The following is a 16,796-nucleotide window of genomic DNA, read 5'->3' on the forward strand; positions in this document are numbered from 1 at the left end:
AAGATTTAAACAAAGTATCCATGGAATTTGGCAACAAAGTAGTCATTGGTAACTTAAAAATTTCAATGAAAAGGCTGGGGTGATAGAACAGGGGGTAGAGCCCCTGATTTGGGTTAGATCTCCAGCATTCCATATGGTCCCCTGAGCAATGCAAGGAGCAATCCCTGAGCATTGCTGGACTGGCCTCAATTCCTCTCTCCCCCTAAAAATTCTCAATAAAGTATTTAGAAAACAGACTGAAAAGAGATTAAAACAGGGAAAGTTGAATTGGTAGAGGTGGAAATCTGGCTATGAAGGAAAAATGTAAAAGGGGCGTGATATGGACGGGGATGTGAAGAATATCAAAATAATTTATGCTGGGCTGGAGAGACAGTACAGCACGTAGGGCTCTTGCCTTGCCCACGGCTGACCCAGGTGCTAAATCAAGCTTAGTCCCCTGGCATCTCATATGGTCCCCAGAGCCCTGCCAGGAGTAAGATCCCTGTGCCAGGGCTAAGCCCTGAGCAACAGGGTGTGGCTCCCCCTCAAAACAAAACAAGGAAACAAAAAAACAACTTATTTAGATAACAAATTTTTATGGAAGAGTAGGATCTGGCAGTTTTTAATTGAGGATTAATGGAGAGGAAAAGCCCAAGGATTATACATAAAATCCTGAGTGTTGTGGAAACCACAACATAAGGGCCAGGGCAAATTTATTAGCCTTGGAAGACAATGTTTCCACCATACCAAGTCAGTTTTCTTTTATGTGAAAAGTGGTCTGAGGGAGAAGTGTAGGACCCACCACTTCCTGATATGATCAACCTCCAGAAGCAAAAATCTTGTAAGGAGTAACAATACTATGTTCATCTAATCTCTTAGCCACACAAGCAGAAAGGTAAAAATGGATTCATTATGGTTGAAGCTATGAAAACTGAATTCACAGTTGATGGAAGAGCACTTAAAATTTTATAATTGATACACTGAATTTTTTTTAAAAGTAGTTTTAAGAAAAACAGTGGAACTAAGTTCTCCCCCCCCAAAAAAAGTTAAAATTCAGTACTGCTTATACTCTCTGTGTTAACTAATTATAAGGGTTTAACTTCTACTTCCTTGCTATACTACGTTAACTATAGTGAATTTCCATGGATGAATCTTCGGCGTAGGAATCCTCTTAAGAAAATGATCAGGTTTTCTGACAGCCCCAGGTTATGAACTGCTCCAACTGGTTCAAGGGAGAAAGGCAGAAACGGAAAGAAATAAAGAGTTTTGACTGAACGGCCTACTCTGATGTTTGTGGGTGGCACCTGATAAATGTAGCCATCTAAAAGCAGTTCTGATATTAAGTCTATAGGAAGATGGAATTTGGCAGCATCCACTAGCCTTATGGCCGAGCTGCTGAAAGCCCAAAGGTTTCACATTCCCAGAACAACTCGATCACCTTATGCTGACTCAGAAGCCCTAGGTGCTTTCCACTCCCAATTCTTTGGCGTGGCCCAATTTTCAGAGGCTGCGAAAGAAAAACCGGATCTCAGGAATCCTGTTGATACCACACGTTCCTAATCCACGGGTTCCGGGTGCACACATCGGGTAAGTATTGAGTTTCCGAGCAACTATCTTGCGTTCCTCCTCGTCCTCCTCCCTCACAGCGCCAGGAAGGCCGGCGGGGGGGGAGCCTCCTTCCCGCATTCGGCTCCCCTGTGCCTCGTCCCTTACGGGACCAGGCCCTAGGAGTCAGAGTCCCCAATCGACCACTTCGAGGACCACCTTTTTCCAGCCCGAATTTTACCTGCCAGAAGCCCGCTGCTTCTCCGGCGCGCTATGCCCCTACCGAGGAAAATGGAGGCGTCGAACCGAGACTGGGAAAGGCTAGTACGGACCCACCGCACGGCCCCTCCGCCGCCACCGCCGCCGCCGCTGCTGCGTCAACGTGATGCGTCACTTCCGGCTCCCTGTCATTGGGAGTGGGCGGGCCGTTTCTTCCACTGTTGGGTCCGTCCTTCAGGGCTTCGTGAGCCGGGATAGGGGGTGTGAAAGATGTCAGAAATGTTTCCAATAGCCACTGCTGTCACAGAAGCCGGAGAACAGAGTGAGGGGACCGGAAGTGATCGGCCTAGCAAGTTTCGGAGGAGCCATTTAGCCGCTCTAGCCAAAGGAACCATAAAGACCAGATTAAAACTTCTTCATTTCCTCCTCTCTATGGTTTCACTTGTAGCTTCCGGTTCCGGGGAGGAGCCAAGTTTACTTGGACGAGTAGTTAGGGTCTTGTTGATCTAGCCGGGATGGCTGTGGCCCATCTTCTCTTGTTCGGGGGTTTGTGGAGTGTTGTGGAAACGTCCGGTCTGGCTGTCGTTACTTGCGGCTCTGTGGTGAAGTTACTCAATACGCGCCACAACGTGAGGCTGCACTCACACGACGTGCGCTATGGGTCAGGTACTGCTGGACTTCGGGGGTCTGGGAAGGCCTGGTAGGCGCCGGGGGGCGGGGCTTCGGGGCAATCTGGAGGGCGTGGCCTGGGACTGTTCGGAGGGCCGTGCCGGGAGGCTCTAATATTCTCCTGGGCAGCGAGTCCAACACTGAGTTCTGTGGCACCTTAAGAGTAACAGAGGCTTCTGTTTAGTGACCAACGTGCTAACCACATTACACGCATGCTCTTTACGGTTATTTATATTTTTGAGAGGTAGATAACGTCTTTGTTTCACAGAGGCGGGCACAAACTCGAGTCGCATGTAGAGAGCAATTTGTAGCTTAGTAAATGATAGACAGGGTGCCATTCAGATCTGTTCAGAGTCCAAGTCTGCTTTCACTACTCAGTGCAGGACACGGATTTGTCGAGTTAGAATGCTGTGTTTCTGAAGTCCTTTGGATTTGTACAAAATACAAAAGGTCACTTGGATTTTTATGACTTTTCTCTCGTTTGCGTCTGACATTTGCTCTTTAACTCCTTTTCTTTGATTTTTTTTTATCCTGTCTTAATCTTCTCTTACAGAACTCAAATGGAAACACTCACTGGACTTATAAACTGTTCAGGGGAGTTTATTATTTTTTTAAATATTTTTTTTACTGAGGTACTGTAATTTACAAAGTTACTCATTAGCACCAAACTTTACAATCTGCCATGATCAAATTCCATGTGTACAGTTTTCCCGACCTCAACCCCATCACACCAGTATTAGAGATTGCACCGGCCTGGGCTCTGGGCCCTTAAGGGGTGCCAGGGATCAGCCGCATTGCAAGGCAAATGCTGTCCTATCACTCTGGCTCCTCAGGGGACTTTTAAATGTATTAAATTAAAATGATTAGTTTGCAGGTTCATTCAGCACAAATTAAGGCACTCCAACAGTGTCCTTCATATTGCATTGAATAAAGAAATTACACTGGTGAACCCAGTCAGCAAGTTACAGGAAAACAAAGATTGAAAGGAGGGGAAAATATTCCTCTAGTGAGATGTGATAGTGCGCTAAGATGACCAAAAGGATTCTAGTTTGAGTGACTAATAGTGCTGACAGCTGAGAAAAAGTTCTTTCATCTGAGGGCTAATGGTTCACAATTCCCAAACCTATAATGTATCAGACTTACTACTTTATAATTTTATCCTACTCTGGATCTACTAAATCAGTAGATACCGAGAGGTCTGGCGGTAGGAATTTGAGGGTGTGAAAAGCTCTTTGGGTGTTTTCTTTTTGATAGGAAGCTATATTTGAGAACCAGGCTCATTTTACAATTTCAAAAAGAGATTGGTTCTGAACTGAGTATTGAGAAGAGAGCACTGTGCATGAGATAGATTTATGCGGCCCATCAGTGAAAGAGTAAAGGAGATTGTCCAGAGTGAACAGTGGCTCTTCGTCAGGTGTCAGTTTGGCTCATTTGAAAAATATATTCAAGACAAAAATGCTTTTGTTCTGTCTTCTAACAAGTGTTTAAAACTGCATAAGGATGAAGGATAGAACTCTATAAGGTTTAAGAAGCAGGGAGGAAGTGAAGTGTTGAACAGAAAATGAAAACAGGAGATATGGTGGGCCATACGGTGTAGATCATGATTAACTTACTTACATGATTACTTTTTTTGTTTTTTGGGCCATCCCTTATGGTGCTCTGACTCTATGTTCTGGGGATCTTGCAGAGCCAGGAGTAAGCCCTGAGCATCACCAGGTATGGCCCCAAAACGAACAAACAAAAAATTTTTTTCTCCTTTTTTTGGGAGGGGACACAGTATTTTAGACTACTCCTAATAGTGCTACACCTAATAGGGGGACTCTTCTTGCAGATCTGGAGGACCATGTGGTGTTGGACATCAAATACTGGGTCTCATATTTAACAAAACAAGTGCTCTGTCACTGAGCCACATCCCTGTCCCCACCCCACACTGCTTTTTGTATTTAAACTTGTAGCTTTATACTATCCTTTTTTGGTTTTGGTTTTGGGGCATACGGTGATGCTCAGGGTCACTCCTGACTTTTCACTTAGGAATCACTGTCCTGGATGTGCTTGGGGGACCACAGGGGATCAAATCCAGGTCGGCTGCATACAAGGCAAGTGCCCTACCTGTAGTGCTCTCTTTCCAGCCCCTCATTTTTCTTTTTTTTCCCTTTTTTTTGGATGGTACAGGGCCTTACATATGTTGGCACGTGCTAGACTGATAAGCTATATCCCTGGTCCTTAATTGTGAAAAAATTTTATTGTAATACTCTTGGTAATTGTATTACATGTTGAGATTATTTTAAGGCCAGACATTTGGTGTACATGTTAGAGCACATGGTTTTCATGTATGAGACCCTGGATTGTTCATTCCCTGGGACCATATGTCCCCTGAGTACAACCAGGTGTGGCCCTAGTGACCCTGAAGCATGGTGAGGTGTGGCCCCAAAACCAAAACTGAACAAAAGACACCTGGGAGCTATCAAGCTACTGGATACAGGTTAAAAAAAAACAAAACACTGCTTCAAAAGAAATCACGTATTCATGTGATCATTTATTTAGGGCTCTTTAATGCAAATTCTTGAACTTTTCTGGTAAATATGATTCGTATTTTAGAAAAGATTACCAGGGGCTGGAGCGATAGCACAGCGGGTAGGGCATTTGCCTTGCACGCGGCCAACCTGGGTTCGATTCCCAGCATCCCATATAGTCCCCTGAGCACCGCCCAGGTGTGATTCCTGAGTGCAGAGCCAGGAGTAACCCCTGCGCATCGCCGGGTGTGACCCACAAAGAAAAAAGAAAAGATTACCACACAGTGTTTCTCTTTACCCTTCCCAACTTATTTAGGACACTGGACACGTTATTGACCACAGGAAAGAAAAGAATCAAGTTGAGTTCACCCTCTCTTCTTCTTTTTTTTTCTTTTTGACTGCAGGCAGTGGACAGCAATCAGTGACAGGTGTGACCTCTGTAGATGACAGCAACAGTTATTGGAGGATTCGGGGGAAGACTGACACAGTTTGTGAGAGGGGAACCCCTATCAGATGTGGCCAACCCATTCGTTTGACACATGTCAACACTGGCCGAAACCTCCACAGTCACCACTTCACCTCACCTCTTTCTGGAAATCAGGTAAAGTGATATTCTGTGATCATTGTTACGCTGCATTAGTCAGGTTGTTTGAGATTTGTTAGCTTTTTCTTTTCCTCTTGCAGATGTACTCCTTTGTGCATACTTATTGGAAAACTTATTTTTTCTCCTAAGTGGGAGGAAAATTGTTTTTGGTTGAGCAGTGTTTTGAGTCTTTACATCTAGATTAAATCAAGAAATGGGGAAGAAAGTGTAGGTGTAAATGTGCAAATCATAATTTATCGTAACAAATTCTGCAATGTAGAAACTAAGCATTTCCAAGTACATAAATATATTTAAAATTATGTCAGCTAACAATGCAACTAATTAGGAAATTAATTAGATGTAAACTTTGGTTTAAAAAATCTTTTTTTGCAGAGTGGCATACCTACTGTTGCTCTAAAAATCATGCAGTGCTAGGGATCAAGCGGGAGAAGTCTATGCAAAGCATCCCTGTCCAGCCCTTGCAGCCATGTCTCTGGCCTCTAGTTCTTGAATGTTTATGGAATTTGAACTCTTTTTTTCTTTTTCTTTTTGGGTCACACCTGGTGATGCTCAGGGGTTATTCCTGGCTCTGCACTCAGGAATAACCCCGGGGCGGTACTCAGGGGACCATATGGGATGCTGGGAATTGAACCCAGGTCGGCCGCGTGCAAGGCAAACGCCCTACCCACTGTGCTATTTCCTTCCAACCCCCACTTTGTATTTTAAATTATTTTTGGGGGAGGGCCAGACCTGGTGGTACTTGGGGGCTATCCTGACGAGTATTTAGGGGTTGTTCCTGTTGGTGTTTAGGGGGTTGGGGGATTGTGTGAAGTACTGAGAATCAAACCAGGGGCTCCTGCATTTAGAACATGTATTCTAGCCTGCTGAGCTATCTACCTGGCCCAGTTTTTACTATTAATATCTTATGTTAGTATGGTAAATTTGCTGCAGTATGATGCATTACTATAAGCCAAAGTCCACAGTTTATTATAAGTTTCTCTTATAATAAAAGTTCCTCTTTTATTTTATTTCCCAAAGACTGCTTCTTTGGGCAGGGAGATGGCTGAAAGGACTCGAATGCATACTATACATATGGGAGCTCCAGGTTCTATCTCCAGCATTGCATGATTCCCTCTCTAAGCAACACAGTAGGAGTGACCCTCCCCAAATCTAAACTTCAGATAGCTAGATATATCTAAAATGATATAGTTATAATTGTACCAATAACAAAGATAGGTAGCACTGTTAGGGGAATAAATGAAATATAAGATTATATAGCTGTTAGTGTATATTTAAACGATAAAGCCAATGGGATTCAAAAAAGAGGGGCTGGGGCTGGAGAGATAGCACAGCGGGTAGGGCGTTTGCCTTGCACGCGGCCAACCCGGGTTCAAATCCCAGCATCCCATATGGTCCCCTGAGTATGGCCAGGGGTAATTCCTGAGTGCAGAGCCAGGAGTAACCCCTGTGCATTACCAGGTGTGACCCAAAAAGCAAAAAAAAAAAAAAAAAAAACCCAGAAAAAAAAAAAAAGAGGGGCTGGAGAGATAAACAGTATAGTGGGTAGGATGCTTGCCTTGTACATGCCTTATACTTGGGTTCGGTCCTCAAGCCCTGCTAAGAGTGATCCCTACACCACTGGTGTGGCCAAAAAACAGTAAGTTAAAAAAAACTGGACAGTAGAATCTACTATTTTTTTTGTCTCAATTAGTGTTTCCTTTAGGGCCAAAGCAATAGTATAGCAGGTAAGACATGCACTTGCCTTGCATGAGACTGGCCTGGGTGCAATCCCCAACATCCCATATGGGTCATCAGGCACCATCAGATCAGTAGTGATTCCTGAATGCAGAGCCAAGAGAGTAACCCCTGAGCATCACTGGGCATGGCCAAAAACACAACAAAATAAAGATTTATTTAAAAATTATTCTGTATAGGGGCTGGAGTGACAGCACAGCAGGTAGGGCATTTGCCTGCATGCGGCCGACCCGAGTTCAAACCTCAGCGTCCCATATGGTCCCCCAGCACCGCCAGTGATAATTCCTGAGTGCAGAGCCAGGAGTAACCCCTGAACATTGCCAGGTGTGACCCAAAAAGCAAAAAAAAAAAAAAAATTATTCTGTATAGATTGTAGTAATTTACAGAGGAGAAAATGAAGGATCAGACAAATTACACAGGAAGAGATGGAGTAAGATTTAAGGTCTGCCAATCCCAGAGACTGTCTTCTTTTCATCTTATACTTTTCATAGAGTCACTTAAAATCTTAAAAGGGAATGTGGGGGGCTGGAGCAATAGCATGACAGGTAGGGCGTTTGCCTTGCACGTGGCTGACCCGGGTTCGATTCCCAGCATCCCATATGGTTCCCTGAGCACTGCCAGGAGTGATTCCTGAGTACATGAGCCAGGAGTAACCCCTGTGCATTGTCGGGTGTGACCCAAAAAGCAAAAAAAAAAAAGGGGGGGGAATGTGGACTGGAGCTATAATACAGTAGGTAGGGCACTTGCTTTTCACGTGACCAACCCACGTTTGATCTGCTGCCCTCCACCGAGAGTAATTCCTAAGTGCAGAGCTAGAAATTATCTCTAAGCGTTGCCAGGTGTGGCCCCAAAATAGAAACAAAACCAAAAAAAATCTTGACGGGAATGAGGCAGGAAATAAATACAAAAGTTGTAAAGCATATTAAGACTATAGGAGAAACTAGGATTATTTGCAAAATGTTTAGATCAATCATATTGCAACAATTTTGTGTTCTTGTGTTTTTTTTTTTTTTTTTTTTTTTTGCTTTTTTTGGGGTCACACCCGGCAATGCTCAGGGGTTACTCCTGGCTCTGCACTCAGGAATTACCCCTGGCAGTGCTCGGGGGACCATATGGGATGCTGGGATTTGAACTTGAGTCGACAGCGTGCAAGGCAAACCCCCTACTCACTGTGCTGTCACTCCAGCCCCTATTCTTGTGTTTTGTCACCATTTTTTTCTCTTTTTTTCTTTTTCAGTGGTAGGGAACAAACCCAAGGCTTCATACTTGTGAGGCATGTGCACTACTGGGCATTGGATTATTTTATTTATTTTGGGGGACAATAATAGTGCTCAGGGTTTTCTCCTGACTCTGTGCTCAGGGATCACTCCCAGCAGGTTTGGGGAACCATATGTGGTGCCGAGGATCAAACTTGAATTGGCTGTGTGCAAGGCGAGTGCCCTACTGTCTTATTGCTCTGGCCTCATTATTATTTCAATGCGTGTGTGTGTGTGTGTGTGTGTGTGTGTGTGTGTGTGTGTGTGTGTGTGTGTGTGTGTGTGTGTGTTACGAAAGTTTGTATTGAAACTTTTTAGAAAGGTGGTTCGAATCCCAGCATCCCATATGGTCCCCTGAGCACCACCAGGGGTAATTCCTGAGTGCATGAGCCAGGAATGATCCCTGTGCATTGCCGGGTGTGACCCAAAAAGCCAAAAAAAAAAAAAAGTACATGTTTAAGAGAGAAGACAGACTTATCCAGACTGGAAATAAGCAAGCAATGAAACATGGAGACCAGCAGGGGAAATATGTGTTCAAGGGAGAACACGGGCTTGAAGAGCAATCCTATATTTAAAAAACAATACTGGGGCTGGAGCAATAGCACAGCAGGTAGGGCGTTTGCCTTACACGCGGCCGACCCGGGTTCGATTCCCAGCATCCCATATGGTCCCCTGAGCACCACCAGGAGTGATTTCTGAGTGCAGAGCCAGGAGTAACCTCTGTGTATCGCCAGGTGTGACCCAAAAAGCAAAAAATAAAATAAAATAAAATAAAATAAAAAACAATACTGAAAAGCCTTTTGTATTTTATTTTGGGCATCTTCATTCTTCTCATTGCCTCCCTTCCTCTCTCCCTTTTCCAAACCTATGTGTCAACTATACTAATGTTGCTATTTTCTGTGTCTTCCAGGAAGTGAGTGCTTTTGGTGAGGAAGGTGAAGGTGATTATCTGGATGACTGGACAGTGCTCTGTAATGGGCCTTACTGGGTGAGGGATGGTGAGGTGAGGTTCAAGCATTCTTCCACCGAGGTTTTGCTGTCTGTCACAGGAGAACAGTATGGTCGACCCATCAGTGGACAAAAAGAGGTACATGGCATGGCCCAGCCAAGCCAGAACAACTACTGGAAAGCCATGGAAGGCATCTTTATGAAGCCTAGTGAGTTGTTGAAGGCAGAAGCCCACCACTCAGAGCTATGAGTCTGGAGGTTGTCAGCCACTGTCACCACACAGTGTTCATAGATGTATGCTGCTGATTTCACCCTGGGATTCCTGCCACAGCATCTCAGGACAGTGGACATGTCACCATTGAGTTGAAGATGCATGAGAGGAAACAGTGGCTGTGTATTTGGAAGTTTCAGCTCCACACCTGAATGCTTTTTTCTAAAGGTGGATAATTTTTTTCTGAATATGGGACTCGCTGGTAAAGGAGCAGATGCTTTTTATTCGCACTGATTAAACAAAAATGAGGAGACATCCCTCCTAAAACTGGGAATTTTTTTACTCCTCAGAAGTTTGGTGTCATGGATTATTCATGTGTGTAACTCCCTTTTTCCAAAATGATAAAGAATCCAATTGTTAGTCACTGTTGTATTAGATGTACTATTTCAAAATATGATTAATCCTTGCGTCCTAATAGGTATTGCTATCATTCTGAGATGTTCAAAGTCTTGTTACAGCCAAACCTTTTCTTTTTCTTTTTTTCCCAATATTTTGGTTACTCCCAAGTGTTGTTCTTGGTGGGGTGAGTAAATCATCCATGTAGTGTTCGGGTGCTCCTACATGCATGCAAATTATTCACTTCAGCTCTCTGAGCTATCTCCTGGCCCCACATCTAAACATTTTCTTTTCTTTTTCAGCATCGGGGTGAGGTAGTATGAAGGGAGACATCAGAGGTGATGTTCAGGAGGCCTGGAGGCCCTCTCCCTGTGATTCTTGGCCAACTGGTTGGAACTTCAATGTTAGGGTCCTGCAGTGATCAGGGGGATTACCCAGGCCACAGCTCATAGTGCTAGGGGAACTGTGGGGGACATGCAATACTCGGGGGATCATGTGGTACCAAGGATCAAACTGACTGGCAGCATGCAAGACATTAACCTGCACCCTGTGCTGTGTCTGGCTAAATTTTTTTCTTTCACTTATCCCCCAGCAAATTACCTATCTTACTTTTTTTTTTTTTTTTGCTAATTAAATAGCCAATGAAATGTATTCTGGATGTTTTTATAGTTGAGGAAAGGGTAGCAGTAAGTTGCTCACTTATTCCTAAATAATTATATTATCAATCTTAACTATTTAACCTTCACAGAAACTTCAAGGTAGATTTAGAAAAGTAATTGACTGAGTTCTTAAAGCTAGTAAATAATTTGATAGGCTGGATCAGAGATATAGCTCAGCAGTGGAACACTTGCCTTGCATATGAAGCCTGGGTTTGATCACTAGAACTGCAAAAGAAAAAAAAAAAGTTCGGGGAATGTCAGAGATTGTACAGCAGGTAGGAGACTTGCCTTACATGTGACTGATCTGGATTTGATCCCTGACACCCCATATGATCCCCTGGGCCCTCCAGGAGTATCCTTTAGTGCAGAGCCAGGAGTAAGCCCAGAGTACACCTGGGTATGGCCCCAAAACAAACAAACAGGAATCCAGCTGTCTGCTACATATTCTTTTTACTTATAACAATTGTTAGTCCTGGAAGAAAACTACTTTTTGAAGGGCAAGTGTTGGAATATCTTTCTCTGAAAACAAGTGTAGAAAACCTCTTTGGTCCTCAAAAGAAGATATTTATTTATTTTTTTTTTTTTTTTTGCTTTTTGGGTCACACCCAGCGATGCTCAGGGGTTACTCCTGGCTTTGCACTCAGGAACTACTCCTGGCGGTGCTTGGGGGACCATATGGGATGCCGGGGATCGAACCCGGGTCGGCCGCGTGCAAGGCAAACGCCCTACCCGCTGTGCTATCGCTCCGGCCCCAAAAGAAGATATTTAAATTCCTAGTTAATTCCAGGTTTGCTTCATTGTCAAGCACATTGTCAAGCAAACAAGAAGATGTATCTGCCATCTGCAGGGATTTCAGTGATGGATTTCATCACACCCAGCGATGCTTGGGTTACTCCTGGTACTGCACTCAGGAATTAGTCCAGGTGGTGCTAAAGGGACCATATGGGATGCTGGGGATTGAACCTGGGATGGCAGTGTGCAAGGAAAATGCTCTACCCACTGCACTAACCCTCTGACCCTAGCCTTTTTATTTTAAAGATTTTCTCTCCCTCTTTTTTTTCTCTTTTTGCTTTTGGATGATAGTATTGAACATTTTGGGGCCTAAGAAATAGTACAGTGGGTAAGGTGCTCGGGTTCTATCCCTAGCATCACATATGGACTCCTTAGCCCTACCAGCAGTGATGCCCGAACTCAGAGCCAGAAATAAGCTTGAGCACAGCCTAAAACCGGAAAGTTAAAAAAAAAAAAAAAAAAAGAAAAAACTGAACATTTGGGTGTACCAAATGTGCCAGACAGGGCCCATGACAATAAAAGACTTGAAATTTTGCAAAGACCAGTCTTAATAAATTGAGGCCAAATTAGTTGAGCTCTATCTCTGTCTTCTTTCCCACTATTCCAATTCAGATGCTTACTTCATGAGATCTCTCCACAAGCAGACAAATCAACATTTCAGATTATTGAGATAGTTGAGAGTAAGGTGATAACTGTGGGCGATAGAAGAAAGGAAGTGATAGGAATCAGCTGAATCAAAGAAAAATTGTACACAATGAGAGGAGCCAAGAGATAGCACTCCCAACACAACTCCCAACCGGCTGGAGCACATACTTTACATATAGGAGGCAGGCACGGTACCCTGAGCCCTGCTGGGTATGGCCCAAAAACTGAAAAAAAGAAAAGATGAGGCCAGAGAGATAGTACAGCTGGTTAAGCGTTTACCTTGCACATGCTGACCCAGGTTTGATCCCCAGCCGCACATACAGGCTTTCAAGCCCATCCCAGACTGATCTAAGCATAAGCCAGGAGGAAATCCTGAGCACAGTCAGGCTGTGTTCCTTCTGCCACCTCCCTGCAACAACAACGAAAAAATGAGTAGGAAAATGTTCTTGGATAATTTTATTGGGAGAGAGGTTCACATTTATGATATTCAGGGGCCACTCCTGGGTATATGCTCAGGGGTCCTATGTGGTACAGGGACTACTAACCCAGATTGGCTGATTGCAAGGAAAGTATTTTACTTCCTACAGGAACTTTGGCCCACTTAGACTGGTTTTTTGTTTGTTTTTATTTTGGACTACACCCTGCAATGCTGGGATTACTCCTGGTGGTGCCAGGGGACCATATGGGATGCCGGGGGATTGAACCCCAATTGGCTTTATGGAGCATATACTTGCATGTAGGAGACAGGCAGGGTTCAATTCCTAGCATAGCACATAGCACCCAGAGCCCTGCTGGGTATGGCCTGAAAACTTAAAGAAAAAGATGAAGAGCCAGAGAGATAGTACAGCGGGTAATCTGTACTATTACTTAGGCCCCCATTTGGACAATTATTTAATAGAGTTTACAGGCCTCTGAGGGTTCATAGATATACCCTGAGAGGAGTCTGCAGATTACTAAGAATGGGACTTGAGAGAAAAAGTTAAATGAAAAGACTAGATGTGGAAGGAAACCAAGGGCTGGGGATGTGGTCCATAGGTAGAATGTATACCTTGTATGTGTGAGGCCCTGGTTTCAATCCTTGGTACTGCAAAAAAAGGGGGGGGGAAGGGAAATCCTTTGGTGGGGGTAAGAAGGAGTAAAAGTAAAAGCAATATGGGCAGTCCAAGTGAAAGCTGAAATATTGCTTTTTTTTTTTTTTTTGGCTTTTTTGGGTCACACCCGGTGATGCTCAGGGGTTACTCCTGGCTCTGCACTCAGGAATTACTCCTGGCGGTGCTCAGGGGACCATATGGGATGCTGGGAATCGAACCCGGGTTGGCTGCATGCAGGGAAAACGCCCTACCCGCTGTGCTATTGCTCCCACCCCTGAATTATTGCTTTAATTGAATAAATAGTAGAGTGTGAGTAACATGTTGGAAAGGATGTTTACGGAGATTAGGAGGTGAGGGCAAAGGAACAAAGTCCTCCATAACACATTTTAAAATCCTGAGGCTTGGGGCTGGAGTACAGTGGTAAGACGTTTGTCTTGCACACAGCCAGCCTTGGTTGGATGGGCATCCCAGATGGTTCTCTGAGCACTGGCAGAAGTAATTCCTGAATGCAGAGCCAGGAGCAGCCCCTGAACATTGCCAGGTGTGACCCTCCCCCCAAAAAAATCCTGGGACTTTTTGTAGTTGGTACTGAAGCTTCAAAAAACTTTTGTTTTCCCCTCATTTCACAGAGAAGTAAAGGGACCAATTAAAGTTGATCCTAAGTTGTCTGTTTCATGTAATTATTTTTGCTTCCCTATTCTTTGCTGAAAAGCAGGAACCATTTTTCTCTAGTTTCCTACCCCACCCAATCCCAGTTTGCATTTTGCACAGTACACACAAATTTTGCCCAATAAAGGATCCAGAACATACTGTGACACAGTTGGTCAATACACGATAAGTGACTAGAACAGTATTTAAGATGTGAATGGATTAAAAACTCATTCTTGCATTGGAGAATACTACAGAGGTTAAGTAAGGACTTGCCTCGAATGTGGATGGGGCTCAATTCCCTGCCCCGCACCACGTTAAGTCCCCAGAACAACTCCAGGTGTGGTGCAAAATTAAAAAAGCAAAGAGCGGGACAGGAGCGATAGTACAGTGAGTAGTGCACTTGCCTTACAAATGGCTGACTGGGATCTGATCCCATGCACCCCGTATGATCCTCCAGCCCTATCAGGAGTGATTCTTTCCCTCCCTCCCCCTATATCAGGAGTGATTCTTGACCACCGCCGGGTGTGACTAGAAAACCAGAAAAAGCAAAAAAGCTCTGTTAAGGAGGCAGGGATGTGGCTCAGCCATAGAGCACTTGCCTAGCTTGCCTAGTTAGGCCCAGGGTGTTAGAACCATGCAAAATACAAAATAATAAAAAAAAAACCATAACAACTCTGCCAAAGTTCAACAAGGAAGGTTGACTGAAGGCACATTTCTGGGGTCGACGCTGGTTTTATCTTCAGGTATCGCAAATCAGAACAAAATTTTCAGTCTTTGCAGCCGGCATGAGATGGGATTACCTTTAGGTTTCCTCAACGATTACTCTGAGGAAAAGGCTTTTGCCTGGCATGCCATCAGCATGGGTTCGATCCCGGGTCCCCCAAACCCCTCCAGGAGCAAGCCCTGAGACCCATTGGGTGCAACACATCCTTGCCCCCGCCCCCACCAAAAAACCCCAAACCCCTCCCCCCTCCAAAAAAAAAAAAGCCACGATTACTCCAACTCTCTACGGAGATGGCGAACTACTTCCAAAACTGAGTATAATTTCCATCAGTATGTTCAGTGCCTCCTCAATGGTTCACCGCCTCATCGTGGTAAGGGGGTGGCAACAGTGCCAACTGGCGAAAAGTGAACCAACAGGTGCTGCCCAAAGACGCAGGCAGGTGCAGGGCTGGACTCCTTGTTCATGAGAAATGGGCTAGTTCCTGACGTTCCATTGCTCTCAATGGAACGAACATCTCCAAATGGAGAAGTTATGTGTACCTGGATTGAGAACTCAGCATGACAAACGACCTGGCACCTGAGCTGCACAGGAGGAAGAGAGCCGTGTGGAACGCATTCAAGAGAGTTGAAGAAGTTGTTAAGAGGATGAAGAACCTCTGCCTCCGGGCACATCTTTTCAACTCCACCGTTCTTCCTGCACTAACATACGCCTCAGAGACCTGGGACCTATGAAAACAGGATGAGAACACTATTTGGGTCACCCAAAGAGGAATCAAAGAGCTATGTTGAAGTATTACGTTTCACTCCTGTGAGAGAAGGAATCCGGAGTTCCGACCTCCATTGACAATTGGGAATAAGGGACGCTGCCTTGTTTGCCTTGGTGTTGAAAATCAGATGGGCCAGACGCATAACACGATTTGGAGATAACTGCTGGACTAGAGCTGTTACCGACTGGATTCCACAAGACATCAAAAAAACGCTTTGGCCGCCCACCTACGAGATTGTCAGACTTCTTCGCCAAGACCCTGAACGAAAGGTTTGATGCTCTTCGTGTTCCTGGAAGGAGCAGACACCACTGGGCTACCCTAGCACCCGACAGGGAAGGATAGAGATTTACTGGCGCCTGCTTGAGGAAATGAATGAGCAATGGGATAACAAGTGATACAAGTGATGGTGATATGCTCAGTGCAGGCCCTGTATTTCCGAGCCTATTCCATCACTTCCCTGGAAAAGTACTTTCAAACTGGAACTTCCTACATCCTAGACAAAGCCTTGGGGCTCGGCGCCAGACACGGAACACTCGGTTACGCCTAAGCGTGGCACTGCCCAGGTTCTGCATTTCCGGGTACCAAAGGGTGCGTCCGGAGGCGGGGCGTGTGCCCTGGGAGCGAGGTCAGCTCCTGCGGGCTCACTTCGCGGAGCCACGCCTTCCCTTCGCGCAAGTAGCGGGTTGGCTCTGCCGGATCCCAGGCGCCCGAGGGGCGGGACGACGATGAGGAGAGCCGGCTGGCTGGCTGGAGGGCGGCGGGGCGGGGCAGGGCGCAGGCGCGCCAACGCTTTCCCCGCCCATCGCTGCTCCTGCGCGCGCGTCAGGTCGGCCCGCGGCGGCGCAGAGCGGAGCCGGCGCGGGGGGTTGGGGGGGGGCTCCCGGCTGGGTGGGGGCCGGAGCCAGGCTGAGCCGGGGCTGGAATGCCCGTGTACTTCGTCGCGTTCTTGGCCTTGCTGTTGGTCGCGCTCGGCGCCCTCTTCCTTGGCCGGTGAGGGAATCTCGGCTACCGCGGGGGTGGAGGCGGGGAGGGGAAGAAAGGCTGAGGAGGGGGCGCGCGCTGGGGGGCGGCGCGCGGGAGGGGAAGGGGGTTGAGCGGGACGGCGGGCGGGCGCCGAGTGCTAGGGGCCGGCTGGCTAGGGGCGCGCGGGGTGAGCCGCGGGGTCGAGCGGGGGCGTCAGCTGTCGCTGTCGCGGAGGAGCTAGAGCGAGCGGGAGAGGCCTGAAGAGATGCTGAGGCTGGGAGCTGAGTGTGCGTGCGTGTGTGTGTGTGTGTGTGTGTGTGTGTGTGTGTGTGTGTTCCCGTGATCCCCCTTTCCCCGGCTCCACGCTCCTCGCGATCACCCCTTCCCGGGCGCGAAGGGCACCTGCAGCCCCGCCCTGAGGAGTGGGAGCA

General features: G+C 46.1%; 3 protein-coding genes across 3 annotated transcripts in view; 2 read left to right on the forward strand and 1 right to left on the reverse strand.

The window, feature by feature from the left end:
* SUPT6H (SPT6 homolog, histone chaperone and transcription elongation factor) overlaps positions 1-1,913 on the reverse strand; it is a 47,032-nt gene extending 45,119 nt beyond the window's left edge. The window contains exon 1 of the mRNA XM_055129939.1: positions 1,766-1,913. The gene's annotated coding sequence lies outside the window, so the exon portion shown is untranslated. The remainder of the gene's footprint in view (positions 1-1,765) is intronic.
* Positions 1,914-2,186: 273 nt separating this feature from the next.
* SDF2 (stromal cell derived factor 2) lies at positions 2,187-10,098 on the forward strand. The gene is made up of 3 exons (XM_004605023.2): positions 2,187-2,409; positions 5,330-5,526; positions 9,430-10,098. Exons 1-3 carry the CDS (start codon positions 2,259-2,261, stop codon positions 9,715-9,717), a joined length of 636 nt encoding a protein of 211 aa, XP_004605080.1. The 5' UTR covers positions 2,187-2,258; the 3' UTR covers positions 9,718-10,098.
* Positions 10,099-16,271: 6,173 nt separating this feature from the next.
* BLTP2 (bridge-like lipid transfer protein family member 2) overlaps positions 16,272-16,796 on the forward strand; it is a 34,441-nt gene continuing 33,916 nt past the window's right edge. The window contains exon 1 of the mRNA XM_055132351.1: positions 16,272-16,392. Within this exon, the coding sequence (XP_054988326.1) occupies positions 16,325-16,392 (68 nt within the window). The 5' untranslated portion in view covers positions 16,272-16,324. The remainder of the gene's footprint in view (positions 16,393-16,796) is intronic.

Source organism: Sorex araneus, chromosome 3, assembly GCF_027595985.1.
Source record: "Sorex araneus isolate mSorAra2 chromosome 3, mSorAra2.pri, whole genome shotgun sequence".
NCBI classification, from domain to species: domain Eukaryota; kingdom Metazoa; phylum Chordata; class Mammalia; order Eulipotyphla; family Soricidae; genus Sorex; species Sorex araneus.

Excerpts from the sequence above, each read along its gene's own strand:
- SDF2 (XM_004605023.2), top strand. The coding sequence starts at position 2,259 with ATGGCTGTGGCCCATCTTCTCTTGTTCGGGGGTTTGTGGAGTGTTGTG. Across the intron at positions 2,410-5,329 it reads CGACGTGCGCTATGGGTCAG|GCAGTGGACAGCAATCAGTG; the intron begins GTACTGCTGGAC and ends TTTTGACTGCAG. Across the intron at positions 5,527-9,429 it reads CACCTCTTTCTGGAAATCAG|GAAGTGAGTGCTTTTGGTGA; the intron begins GTAAAGTGATAT and ends TGTGTCTTCCAG.